General features: G+C 39.8%; 1 protein-coding gene across 1 annotated transcript; it reads right to left on the bottom strand.

The window, feature by feature from the left end:
• Positions 1-1,817: 1,817 nt before the first annotated feature.
• Positions 1,818-9,605, bottom strand: trhr2 (thyrotropin releasing hormone receptor 2). The gene is made up of 6 exons (XM_037255171.1): positions 9,446-9,605; positions 6,765-7,458; positions 6,459-6,591; positions 5,960-6,111; positions 4,956-5,079; positions 1,818-2,496 (listed from the first exon to the last, which is right to left on the bottom strand). Exons 2-6 carry the CDS (start codon positions 7,145-7,147, stop codon positions 1,897-1,899), a joined length of 1,392 nt encoding a protein of 463 aa, XP_037111066.1. The 5' UTR covers positions 7,148-7,458; positions 9,446-9,605; the 3' UTR covers positions 1,818-1,896.
• Between the last annotated feature and the right edge of the window lie 3,510 nt (positions 9,606-13,115).

The raw sequence follows: 13,115 nt of genomic DNA on the forward strand, positions 1-13,115 counted from the left end.
TTATTTTTTATTTTTATTTAACCTTTATTTAACCAGGAAAGTCCCATTGAGCTTAAAAACCTCTTTTACAAGGGAGTCCTGGCGAAGAGGTATTTACACATCTTACTAAATTGTACATAAACATTATAAAAAGCAGTTGCAATTTGATCAAGTAATCTCAAGTGCTACCAAACATGATAAACAGTTAAGATATTGGCATTCTTGAACAACACATCCATAATCTGAAACAGATAAAAACGTTGCAGTAACAAGTCGCTTTTTTTTTTTGCCTCAAATGAGAAACACTGTTAATTTTGAAAGAAAAAGCCCAGTTTCAGTTTTTTTTAACAAGATTGTCAATATGGGTCCTAAAGGTGAGAGAGTCATCAAGCAAAACTCCAACATATTTTGTACACAGGAACCACCTCTATGACATTTCCCTTCAAGGTAGACATCGTGGGCAGCGCTTAAGGGACTTTTGTTGTGCTTGAAAACCGCATTAGTTTTGTCTTGTCAGCATTAAGGACCAACTTTAGTTGAAGATGAGTTTGCTGGACCACATTAAAAGCTTTCTGCAGAGAATCAACAGCTTTAGCAGGGGTTAATCCAAAACAGTAAATGATTGTGTCATCGGCGTAAAAATGCATCAATGGGAAAGAACTGCAGCTACAAAAAGTTAGTTGCTAGATGCTACAAATTGCTGGCATCGGGGCAAATCCTTGTACCTCTAAAAATGTCACTTTGCACGAGACCTCAAAAACTACACGTTTGTTCTTAACATTGCATCATCAAAGAAGCCAAGGCATTTTAAACACTTTGGATAAATCAATAATTGTGAAGGTAACACCTGCATGAGTAAACTGTATTTTTTGAAATGATATCTAGTTTTGTAGCTTATAGGTTTTAGTTCACTCAGCATCAGCATTCATATTTGCTTGATAGTCAAACAGTATAATCATGCATTCTTTATAGGTAAAAACAAAAACATATATTGTATTTTTGACGTCGATCACATAACACTCAGAGAGTCACAGCACTAAAGCTTACAAATACAAAATCAAAAAGTAACACAAGGCTTGGAATTACAGCAGGGAGTGACGTACCAGGATGTTGCCTTGTTCATTTGTTGCTCAGAAGACATCCGTTTGTTATAACCCTCTGAGTGGCAATAAGATTTAACATTTATAACGGTATTATTTACTATATTTGATTGATCTTTACATTGCTAAAAACGTAGCGATTTTCGTTTCATGCGTTGAATGTTGGATGATGCAAACTTCATCTGCCTCAGTGCTTGCTATTGCCTCGTTTGTTGGCTCTTGCTTGCTTAATGCATTTTTATTTATATTGCAGTTTCACATCTTTTTGTAATAAATCCTGCCAACTACAACACACATCTGTTCCTTGGAGAAGATGTTGCAAGGAGTTAAGCTGGCTGTGAAGCTCAATATAGAACAGGAGTTACATGGAGTATAACAGAATATATATAAAATAAGGCTTTATAAACCCTCCCCTATACTTTTGAACCTTTCCCATTCCCTTAATATCCATTCCCACACTGTTCTGTGCATGTACTGTACCTTTACAGTAAATATAAGAACTGAAGATCTTTCTTTCTTTCTTTCCTTCATTTCCTTCCTTCCTTCCTTCCTTCCTTCCTTCCTTCCTTCCTTCCTTCCTTCCTTCCTTCCTTCCTTCCTTCCTTCCTTCCTTCCTTCCTTCCTTCCTTCCTTCCTTCCGTCCGTCCGTCCGTCCGTCCGTCCTACCTACCTACCTACCTACCTACCTACCTACCTACCTACCTACCTACCTACCTACCTACCTACCTATCTATCTATCTATCTATCTATCTATCTATCTATCTATCTATCTATCTATCTATCTATCTATCTATCTATAATCTATTAATCCAGCTATCTATCTGTCCGTCCGTCCGTCTACCGATGTAGCATCCGGTTGAGCTTTTGTTGTCTGTGTGTCAAGAAAATGAGTTGTGTCATCAGTTGATGGAGACCGCTTCACATCACTCATCAGGGATGTGTCAATGGAACTGACATCTAAACAATAAGATGCCGATCTGATAAAGTTGTCTGCTTTGTTGCCATTTATCAACTTTGTCTCTTGATGACCGTTTCCATTATGTTTTGTGTTTATTACATCTGGAGTAGAATTTACAATATCTCTTTTTGCTTTTTCATTTGGTGCACTAATATTGGACAAGGATGTACGTGGCTCGCGAACGGTACTGAAGCCGGCAGGAATGGCTGATAATCTCTGCGTTCCCCCTTGCGGCTTGCAGTGGTACAGCCCACGAAATGCTGAGCGGAACTTCTGAGACATGGCATTGTATATCACAGGGTTGATTGCACTGTTGGAATAAATGCACGTCCGACAAAATAATAGAAACCAGGCATCCAAATAGGGTGTGGACACAAAAGAGTTGATCAAAACCAATGTTCGATAGGGCATCCACAGCAGAGCAAACAAGATCACCACGACGGCTAACATTTTGGTCACCTGTAGAAAGGAAGCAGAAAGAGAAGACATGCATTGAACGCGTGCTGCGGTGATACATAACCGGGCAAAGCCAAAAATGATAGAGCAGGAACAGGTACAAAGAAAAGAAGAAAGATAAAAGGCTCACAAAAGAGTCGTGCACCATAGTAGTTACTGTTAGTTACGTAGGTAATTTGAAATTCTGAAGGATCGGACAAAGTATAATTAAAATAGGTAATAATTAAAGGCTGTGTGCGTGCGCCTGTGTACGTTATCTCTTGGTTTACTCACCCCTCCCAACACTTACCCACTACCGCACAGATGGGAACAGACATTTTTGAACATCACAGAGTTGGCGAGGAGGGCAATCTAATAATACTGGCTACCTTTAACCTCCTACGCATCTTTGCCTCAGTCTTCCAGTGGTCATTTTTGTTGCAAAAGCCTTCCTTCTACCTTTGTTGTGCCATGACCTTTTAAGTCAAGTGTGTATATTTCCTTTCATGCAGCTGTCTCTTTTCACCACCAAGGAAAGAACAATAGGGGAAAAACAAGCAGGAAGTACACCATAAGTGTGTTTTAGGTCCAAGCTGTGCGGGAAGCCAGTTTCAACTACCTCAGCAGGTAGATAAAGAAAAAATGTGGATGCAGAGCCAAATGTTAGATTTGAAAGGAGAGGGGAATATTTCTAATTACATCATAACGAGCAGAGCAGCACTGGGTAAATTTGAATATGTAGATTAATAATGTGGTGGGAGGCTACAGGCTACTACTCCAACATAAGAAGACCCTCCACTCTGGGATTGAACAATAGCGTTGTCTTCAGAATCAAAAAATAAAATATATTTATCTTCCTGCGCTATCAAAATGCTGCAAGCAACAATGACTCTACTGTATAAAGTCTTTTTTAAGATCCACATCATAGCCACATGATAGCCACGGGGACTTAAATAAGATTAAAAGTGTTTAGAAATCTGGCAACGGACTGCTTTAACCTTCATCCATAAAAGTGCAATTCTTCAGCGAGCAAAGGTTTATCAATATCCCATCAGATTAAGTTGGCCTATCAAATGATGAATGGAAGAGTGTGAAGTACCTAAGAACTGAGAGGGTAAAATCATCAGCGATATTAAGCACACTTCTTTGTAAAATGAAAATCACATTATGCGAATCTTCTGCTCTTAGATTAAGGCTCTTGACTACACGAGATTGTGGTCTTCTAAAACTCAGACTTCAGGCAGTGCTTACCACGGATACATGAGGTAACTCCGAATGCAAGCATGATAAAAAAAAATCTAGGCATCTGATAAAAGTCAAGAGAGAAGGAAAAAAAATCTTCCAATGGTCATTGTCATTATTTGAGACTGACAAATTTATCATTTCTAAAACTTGTGAAAATCATCATTGGTTTATTTTTGTGGTCCAAAAGATATATTAGAGCGGATACTACAAGCAGCCTGCCTCTTCCATTGGCACGGTTTAGTACAGGTGTGTCCAAATTCCGGCCCGCGGGCCAAATCTGGCCCCTGGTCAGAGTTCATACGGCCCGCAGCTTCGGTCTTATAATGTATTATTTATGGCCCATTTGTGTATGTGTGTTCGTATTTGGTTTCTGACCACATTAGAACTCTAACCTTCTCACAAATTGTATCAGTTGAAAGAAATCCATTTTCAAACTCACCGACGCAAGTCAGGGTGGTAACACCAGGCGTCACAATGGAGGGGGAAAAAAGGAGGGAAACTTTTCCTGAAAGACGATCGACCAAGCTGGCACGCTCAGAGTGCACCGAGACATGGCAGTTACCAATCAGAGCTGCTTTCCATATCAAATTATGGAAACAGACTCGATCAGAGCAAAGCTTATTTACATATTGATTTTTTTAATTTTAATTACAAGATCATTCAAAATCATGGCCATTTCTGATGAATGAATATAGCTTGAAAAAAGGCATCCTACTCATTTCCAACCCAAATGATCTTCCAGCCCCAATAAAAGGACATCAAAGCTTATAAGAAATAAAAAAATAAATAAAAATAAAAATAATGGCATGTGATATTTAAGTAAATGACTTGAATATGTGCTTTTACCTTCTACTTTTTTGTGTTTTGCACAGTTTTTAGACACTTCTACTTGAGCGCAGAGTGTGAGTACTTTGGCAACCTCTGATTTTTATTCACAAATGACAATACTGATTGCACTTGACAAGTACTAATTTTAGATGTTGACGCTTTGCAAATTGGAGGCAAGTTAAGCCTACTGTGGAAAATAAACCATTGTTTACCACTCAGATAAGATGAGATGATGCTTGTTTTCTGTTCTCTCGTGGGTTCTTGTGTGTGTTTAGCACAAACATAAAGAGCTAGTTGCGTGAGGATTAATAAAAATAAAAAAAAACAATCTAGCTCCAACCTTGTGTTGGAGACCCTCACAAAGCCAAATTGTACCTGTTGATCAACATTTATAAAAGTGAGGTACAGACCTGCTTCCTGGAGGAGAGTGCACTCTTCAGACGGCGGGGACGACCCCCCTTCCCCATTTCTGTGACCTCCCGACAACTTTGGCGCAATGTTGTGGCTCTGGTTTCTGGTTGGTTTGGCAGAGGTCTGGAGAGACGTGAACACAAACTTGGTCAAATTCCAAACTGGCTCACTTTTCCACTATTGTTCCATCATTTGTTGATTTGAATTTAATTGCATTATTATCTTATTCTATTCTTTTGTATTTGGATTATTTAAATTAGTACAAATAAAACCATTTCTAAGTTCCTTAGCTGTGGAACAGCTTCTAATGAACAAGCCCGGGGATTTGCGCCACCATGTGGCTACTTGCATGGTCATGTGATACACCGTTAAAAAGTGAGTTCCTGGAGATTTGAACAATGCCCAACATCTTAAGATACAATTATGTCTGGAGGCTCAGCAAGCACTTCAATCAGACAGTCGGAAACACACAAAACAGGAATATAAGGATATCTTTTCAGTATTGAGGCATTTCATGCATCAAAGTCCAAATTGTGGTATCGTGACAACATAAAGTTGCTTCCGCTAAGTGGGACATCCTGAAATGTAAAGCAAAGTTGATGTTGACATGGGGGCATACGTTGCATTTGGGTTTGGCTGTGTCAACTCCCTGCGTCACAAGTTTGGATCTGTAATCGACGAGTGTAATTCGGCAGTGTTAGAAGTGCTGCCTCTCCGAGTGAAAATGTAAATGAGGTTATTGCTTCATCTTCATTGGCACCACTCACTTAGTTGCAAGAAAAGCCATATACTGTATTGACCACAAGTGATTAAGGGTGCAGTGGCTTATTTGAATGAGACCTAACAGCCCCTGCAAAATGATTGTTTAATTTTGTGTAATTTGATTAGAATGTAAGTGACCTTTTATTAAAACATCTGGAATTTTTTTTAAATTGTAAACATAAATGATCTGTCAACTTTAATAGTGAATCACTGGTATTGTCAATAATGAAACTGTAATTACCCGAGGTAGAGAATCCTTGCTATCAGTCCGTAGAGCACAACAGCGAGAAGTAATGGGACAACGTAAAAAATAGCAAAGTCGATGAGGTAGATGGGAAGGTAGAGCTCCCGCTTCACCTTGTACCCACACTGTACATGTCCATCCAGGCTCACCTGATCACAAATTTATTGGAGAAATACAGCAGACTGAACATTAGAATGTTCATTTACACTTTACCTCACCACACAGAAAAGAGTGCTCTCAAAATGGCTTTCGACGTTCACTTATTGTCGAGCAAAACATTCCTCGTCTCGTAAAGGTTACCACTATTGACTGAAGGACTGCTAAGTATGATCAAGGTGGACCACATTTTGAAAACATAATGTTATTTAACTGCTCTATTATTTTGGAGTGTTTCAAGCACAAACACTTGTCCTTTATACCTTTCGTATTCCACTTAGTTCTAAAGGTTACCGTTGCTTGTAAATACATAAATTGGCAACTTCTGCATTACTCCTACCTGAATATCCACAAGGAAAAACCATAATATGCAGTAAATACAGGTGAAGATCCAAACCCCTGCAATTATCCTCTTGGCCCTGGACACTGTGCACACAGTCTGAGCCTTCATTGGATGGCATATCGCAATGTACCTGCACATGTGACAAACCATTCATTTATCCTTGATTATTAATGGTAAGACAAAAAAGACAATAAAAAAAAAAACTCAACTCAATGGTTGATAAACAGAAAAAGCAATCGATACATTTTATTTGATAAATTAGTGGCAGCAAAGACAGTGGAAATGTTGATTGGTCATGCTCACCTTTCTACAGTGAAGGCGGTGATGGAGCATGATGAGACATTGATGCCCAAGTACTGCAGGTAGGTGATTCCCAAGCAGCCAGCGTGCCCAAACACCCAGGTTCCCGTGAGACTGTCTGAGATGTTCGGAAGTCCCGCCGCAACTAGTACTGTTAGGTCAGCTATTGCCAGGCTCACCAGGTAACAATTTGTTGGTGTCCTCATGTGTCGGGTGGTTAGGACAACGAGGACCACCATTATATTTCCCACGATGCCAACACCACACACAAGCAGGACCAAGAAGACAGACACAGTCTTGTACTCCAGGGACTGGGAAACGGCATTGCTGGGACTCAGAGAAATATTGGTTGGGGTGTCAACTCTGGCGCTCGCATTGTCAGTCATGTCTACTTGAAAAGCTAAACAATTTTTTCCTCTTAGTGCGAGTTAATGAAGGCTAGAATGATTCAATTTTAAATAATGATGAAGGACATGTTCCTTCCCCTGAGCTGACTCTCATTTTAGGCTATTTGATTTCAAAGGAATGGAAGGATATTTGTTACCAGAAACTTGCTAGCGGCTTTTTTTCCTAATTGATTTAATCATCAAGTCCTTATTTTAAACAAACGCAGTTGTAAACACATGAGGCAACCAATACGACATTAAAGGTGATTGTCTCTCAATTTCTGAGCAGCTCCAGGCCCATAGTCAGTCACCTAGAATAAGAATGAAAACAGAAGAAAGGGATCAGTTTGTTGTCGATGATTTAAATCATTTATCGTTCCCAGCATGTTTGAAAGTAGTGTGTCACCAGAGGGAATTATTGAGTTAATTGAATTGATCATTCTCAATGTCGGTTGAATAAGCAGAAGAGTCAAAGGAAAATGAGAGAGACATTAAAGCCATACCATAAAATTAGGCAGGGGGGGGGTATATAGAAATGTCTTCTTCATTCAGCTGCTCCCGGTGCAGATGAGAAATGGTACAAAATGTCAGTGACACTTGAATAAGATGGTTACTTTTTAATTACTTTGAGGTCAGTTTAAAAACCTTGCTATATTTTGAGGTTGTCTTCATCCTCCATCGAAAATTAAGTGAGCGGCGTACAACACTTTGAAAGTGAAGGAGGCATATGTTGCTCTCCTGGCCCATCTCCCAGACAAAGCACAAGCACATCTTGGACTTTTTCTCCTGGGGTCTGCCTCTAATAAATTGAGGTTCACATGGAATGAAAAAGCAATTTAGTTACATTATTCTGCCATTAATTTAAATGTGTTACAAAATAACTGACCTTATGCATCTCCTTGAAATTATGTTCCCATACATGCCATTTGCATTCTCATAAAAATTGCAGCTGATGCATTTTCATCAATAGTTATCAATACTTCCATGATCTCATTTACCAGCAAACACAGGGCGATGGGAAGGATACACCCTAGATTGATCACCCATCAGTCATAGAACTGACAAATAGAAAAAAAAAGATTTAGCATAGAATGGACTTGAGTCCATGTAATAATTTGAAGACCCCGTGAAACCTGTCAAAACATACCATGTGAGTAACTCACTGCGGCGACCCCTGACTAAAAGAAACGAAGCCAAAAGTCAACCTGAGGTCATGCAATTAAGCGCCACACAAATTCAGTTTTGTTGCCCAATCAACCTTGCTTCCGCACTACTCTCCCCATTTGCATGTTGACAAAAAAGGTGACTGACACTTCATTTTGGGAACATGATTTGTCCTCGATGAGTTTTAGTATGACTGACAGTTGCGTTTCAGCAGATTGTATAATCAGTGGCGCATTGTCCTTCCAACAAATACACCACAAAACAGTCATATACAGTATTAACTTGGGTGACACTGCATTTTTGAAATATAGTGGACTTGCTTGGTGTGTATTTGACTGTATATGATGTTCTGTCTCTACAACCAACTCAGAAATCGAGGAAGATCTGCAGTGCGTATTACGAGCCAGGAAGTCTTGTCCAAATGTGTCAGTTGATCTGACCCAACAAAGCTCTTCTAGATTAATGGACAACTATTCCCAAAATTCGGAGAAAACTACAAAAGATGTGAACTCCGTATTTGTTTTTCTGCATACACAAGCATAAGGCTCAGGTGCTTTGATTCATTGTCCATGCCTACATGTGTATCCATATTTAGTTAAAAAGAGGAAAGCATACAGGTACATCAATAAGAAGCGTAATTGACAAACTTAAGTTAATTAATATACAAGGATCTCTGCTCATGTTGAAACGCTGACAAACTATGGATAGTATTCGTCAGCTGATGACAACACATATAATATGATGATGCAGCCTAACACACATTGACTCCAAATTCCTATACTCATGTATGCAACATGCATTTGCAAGTAGAAGGCACACAAGATTGAAAATAAAAAGACCATATCAAGCTATTCAAGCTTAACTTCTATGTGAAAAACCAAACGGTATGCAAACATGTTCAAAGACTGCATAATTAGGTAAAGGAAATAAATGATCAGCTATTTCATGACACAATGTGGATGTATCAATCTTGATCTTCTGCCTTAATTGCTTCAATTATTGTAGTCGTTTTGTGTTAAAACCTTGTTGAATGCAAAAAATGGAATGAAGGCATCAGTGTGACATAATACGGCTGCACATATGTTGATCCTAAACTTATTTTTAATCTAGTTGTAGCATAAAGGAGTTACTTACCATACGTCTCTCTGCAACATGTTAGTTTCATCCTGAATCCTTGTTAGTTCATATCTACTTACATGATCAAAACTATTACTAGTTCCCCACGTGTCTGGTTGCACCAAAGCAATTGTGACACTGTCAGTGGTCGACTTGCTGTAACGCTCCCTTCGCAAGATAAATCACCAGTCACTCACTACAACTTGAGAAGCGGTGTGTGATTTCAAAATAAAAGCACTATACCTTCACAATAAGGTACAGTATACAGTGTGGGGCTTTCAGTATTTTTTAGGCTACACAATTCTCACCATGCATACAAATTATGTACTCCTGCATTATTTGATGCATCATGTCCGTATTTTCATAAAACAATATACAGTGGTACCTCTTCTTACAAACTTAATTGGTTCCGTGATAGGGTTTGTAAGTGGAAACCTTTGTAAGTAGAAGCAATGTTTTCTGTAGGAATCAATGTAAAAGCAAATAATGCGTGCTGGACTATCCCAAAAGTCACACTTTTTGCCCTATTACTCTGTGTAAAACACCCAGAAAACCAAAAGAACAGTTTTATTTTTGCTTTTTCAAAACTCAAAAATAATAATAATGTGACTTGATTCTTGACCTCCTAACTTTGCTTGGGGAGGGGACCTGTTCTAATTTTCTAGACTTGCTAAAAATAAAGTCAGACTAATAAATTATTGTATGCTTCCATGTACTACTCCTTGCAATGTGCTTACGTACGCGTCATTACATCTTGGTGCAATTAGTGAGTTTTCCGACTGTGTTAATGGTCAGTGAATGCACCTACTGGACAACGCGAGTGAGAACTTGCATCCATCCATCCATTTTCTGTACTGCTTGTCCCCACTGGGGTCACGGGCGTACTGGAGCCTATCCCAGCAGTCATCTGGCGGTAGGCGGGGGACACCCTGAACTGATTGCCAGCCAATCACAGGGCACACAGAGACGAACAACCATCCACACTCGTATTGACACTTACGGGCAATTTGGAGTGCTCAGTCGGCCTACCAAGCATGTTTTTGGGATGTGGGAGGAAACCCGAGTGCCCGGAGAAAGCCCACGCGGGCACAGGGAGAACATGCAAACTCCACACAGGGAGGGTCGCAGGTGGAATCAGACCCGCACATTCCTAACTGTGAGGCGGACGTGCTAACCAATGCGCTACTCTTCCATACTTTTTCACATTTGCCATTCTCATCCCTGATATCTACCTTCCTACCTACCTACCTACCTACCTACCTACCTACCTACCTACCTACCTACCTACCTACATCAATAGATGTCCTACATGAATGAATATGATTATGATACACGAGAGGATTTATATTCAGTGCACGTGTGCATTCAGTTCTGAATGACTCCAACTATAGAATATAACCTACTGATAATAAACATTCCAGATAGCAAAAGCGTAGAGCTCGTGAAAATTATATATAGGTGAGTCGTCGAATGGCATTTACTATGTAGGCCTAACTCATGGAAGCTTCCATGAAAGTTTAGACTTCCTCTTCCAAATTAATCTGAGAATAAAGTTGATGGCACCTGTGACTTGGATTTGATATATTATTAACATACAAGACTTTATAATGCATATATAATGGTTTTTTTCCCCCAGTTCAATATAAAGCGTCTCCTCTATCAAATGTGCCAAAAGTTAAACGGTATTAAAACGCCTATTATGTTGAAAACAAAAAGAAGTATCTGCAGGAATCATAGGGAGCCCCTAATAAAGTAGCATGGAAAGAAAATTTTTTGTGGGGAACATTTTTTTTCGTTGCTGTACTTCTGGGTAAATTTGGGGTAAACCAAGTAGCCTTCCATTCAATCAGTACTGGACCAAATGACTTCATTTGCAGCAATGAGTGTAGTATCAACCCATCTGTGCACATCTCGTGACGGATGAGCAAACATTCATTCATTCATTATTTACCGTCAATCTCGTTATGGAATTCCGTGGTAATAATCATGCATGATAATGCTGACCCCAAGCGGACAACAAGGATACCTGCAACTTACAACTGTATTGGATATAAAATCTTACCACTATCAGCAGTTTTTTTCCCCTTCACTTTAGTGGCGCTCCACAGATGTAGCTAATTTATTTACCTAAAACCAAGATCAAATATCATGGATTGCCTTATGTGCAAAAGTGAAAAGACTAAGACTTGAGGGCACACTGGAAGCAGATCTACTAGCGGCAGGAAGAGGCACTTCCCCAACTGTATCATAAAGCTATGGATCTCCTGAGCTGGATTTCAGTGCAATCGACCAGACCATCTCCACTTGACATCCAAGAACTAGAGAGCCGCAATGCCCCCACGGTACCTCTCTTGCAAGGTACACAATGGATGGCTGGAGCAAGTGGCATGTCATATGCCTTGACGTGTTGCACACGGAAGATGTAGAAGATGTGTACATCTTGAGCTTCATCGGCTGGCTCTCGCTGACCCTCCTGGACTCAACAAGAAAATGGCCAAGCTAAAGGAGGCCAACATGGGAGATGTGTGATCGGTCGGTGCAAGTACCGCCTGTTGCTGGGGACCATGCCCGGAGTGCCTTCAGGATTGTGACTCTAACTCTCTCGAAATTGATTCAACTGTCACTGTTGTATTCAAATCAAACTGTTAAAACATGTTATAACTAAATCAACTTGGCATTGCTGTATTCAAAACAAATTGATATAATTTGTTATGCAAACGTCCTGTTTATTTGTTATTGCTGTATTCAAATCCTATTCAAACTTCCAGTTTGTTGTTGCTGTATACAAATCATTGCTGTATTCAAATCCTATTCAAACTCCAGTTTATTTGTTATTGTTGTATTCAAATCATATGTTATCCTGGACACATTTCTGTTTTCTTTTGTTTCATGATTATGTCAGTATTATAGGTAGTCCTGTAGTAATGTAGATTGTATGTCCGGCCTGGCAGTGAAACACTCGGTTGTCATCGGGACTTTTCTTTCTTGCAGTCATCTTCGTCGACCGTAGAAGTGCCCCTCGCGCTTTTCAGCAGCTCCTCTTCTCCGCATGTAGTTTTCTCTTTTCAGTTGGTCAATTTCCAATTTCGTCTGTTTCAGAATGTCTTTGTGGCAATTAACATTCACACCAAGCTGCTCGACTGTCGAAGTTATCCTTTCAATGCGTCGAAATGTTGAAGTTGTTTCCATGATGAGTTCAATCGTTGAAATCTTCTGGGAAGTCTCATGTTTATTTGAAAGCCCTTGAGTTGCTAACAAAAGGTCACTGTTGTCTCCTTTCTTTTGTCTAATGACAGACTTCTTGCTTGTGTTGTTGGTTTGGACTTTAGAGTTGTCCATTGAGGTTTCTGCATGTTTCACACCAGGTAAATACATTTCTGTTGAGTTCTCGGCGTCACTCACTTTGAGGTCGCCATTTACATGCGTCCCCTTCTTTCCCACAGTGTCCTTCGTCAGCTTCAAACTGTTTTCACCTCTGCTTTTCAAAATAGTATTTTCCATATTGACGGATTATTGTTCCGGGTACCAAATATCAAAGTTTTACAGTCACTTCGTTTCTCACGAAGACAATGAAATTACGACATATTCTGGTGGTCTTTTCATGACAGGCCACTGGCACCTTATACTCAATGCACCCTGGCTGCAGGTCGGTCTCCATCGATGGCGCGGCGTTTTTGCGTTGCCGTGT

This window comes from Syngnathus acus, chromosome 6 (assembly GCF_901709675.1).
Source record: "Syngnathus acus chromosome 6, fSynAcu1.2, whole genome shotgun sequence".
Lineage (NCBI taxonomy): Eukaryota > Metazoa > Chordata > Actinopteri > Syngnathiformes > Syngnathidae > Syngnathus > Syngnathus acus.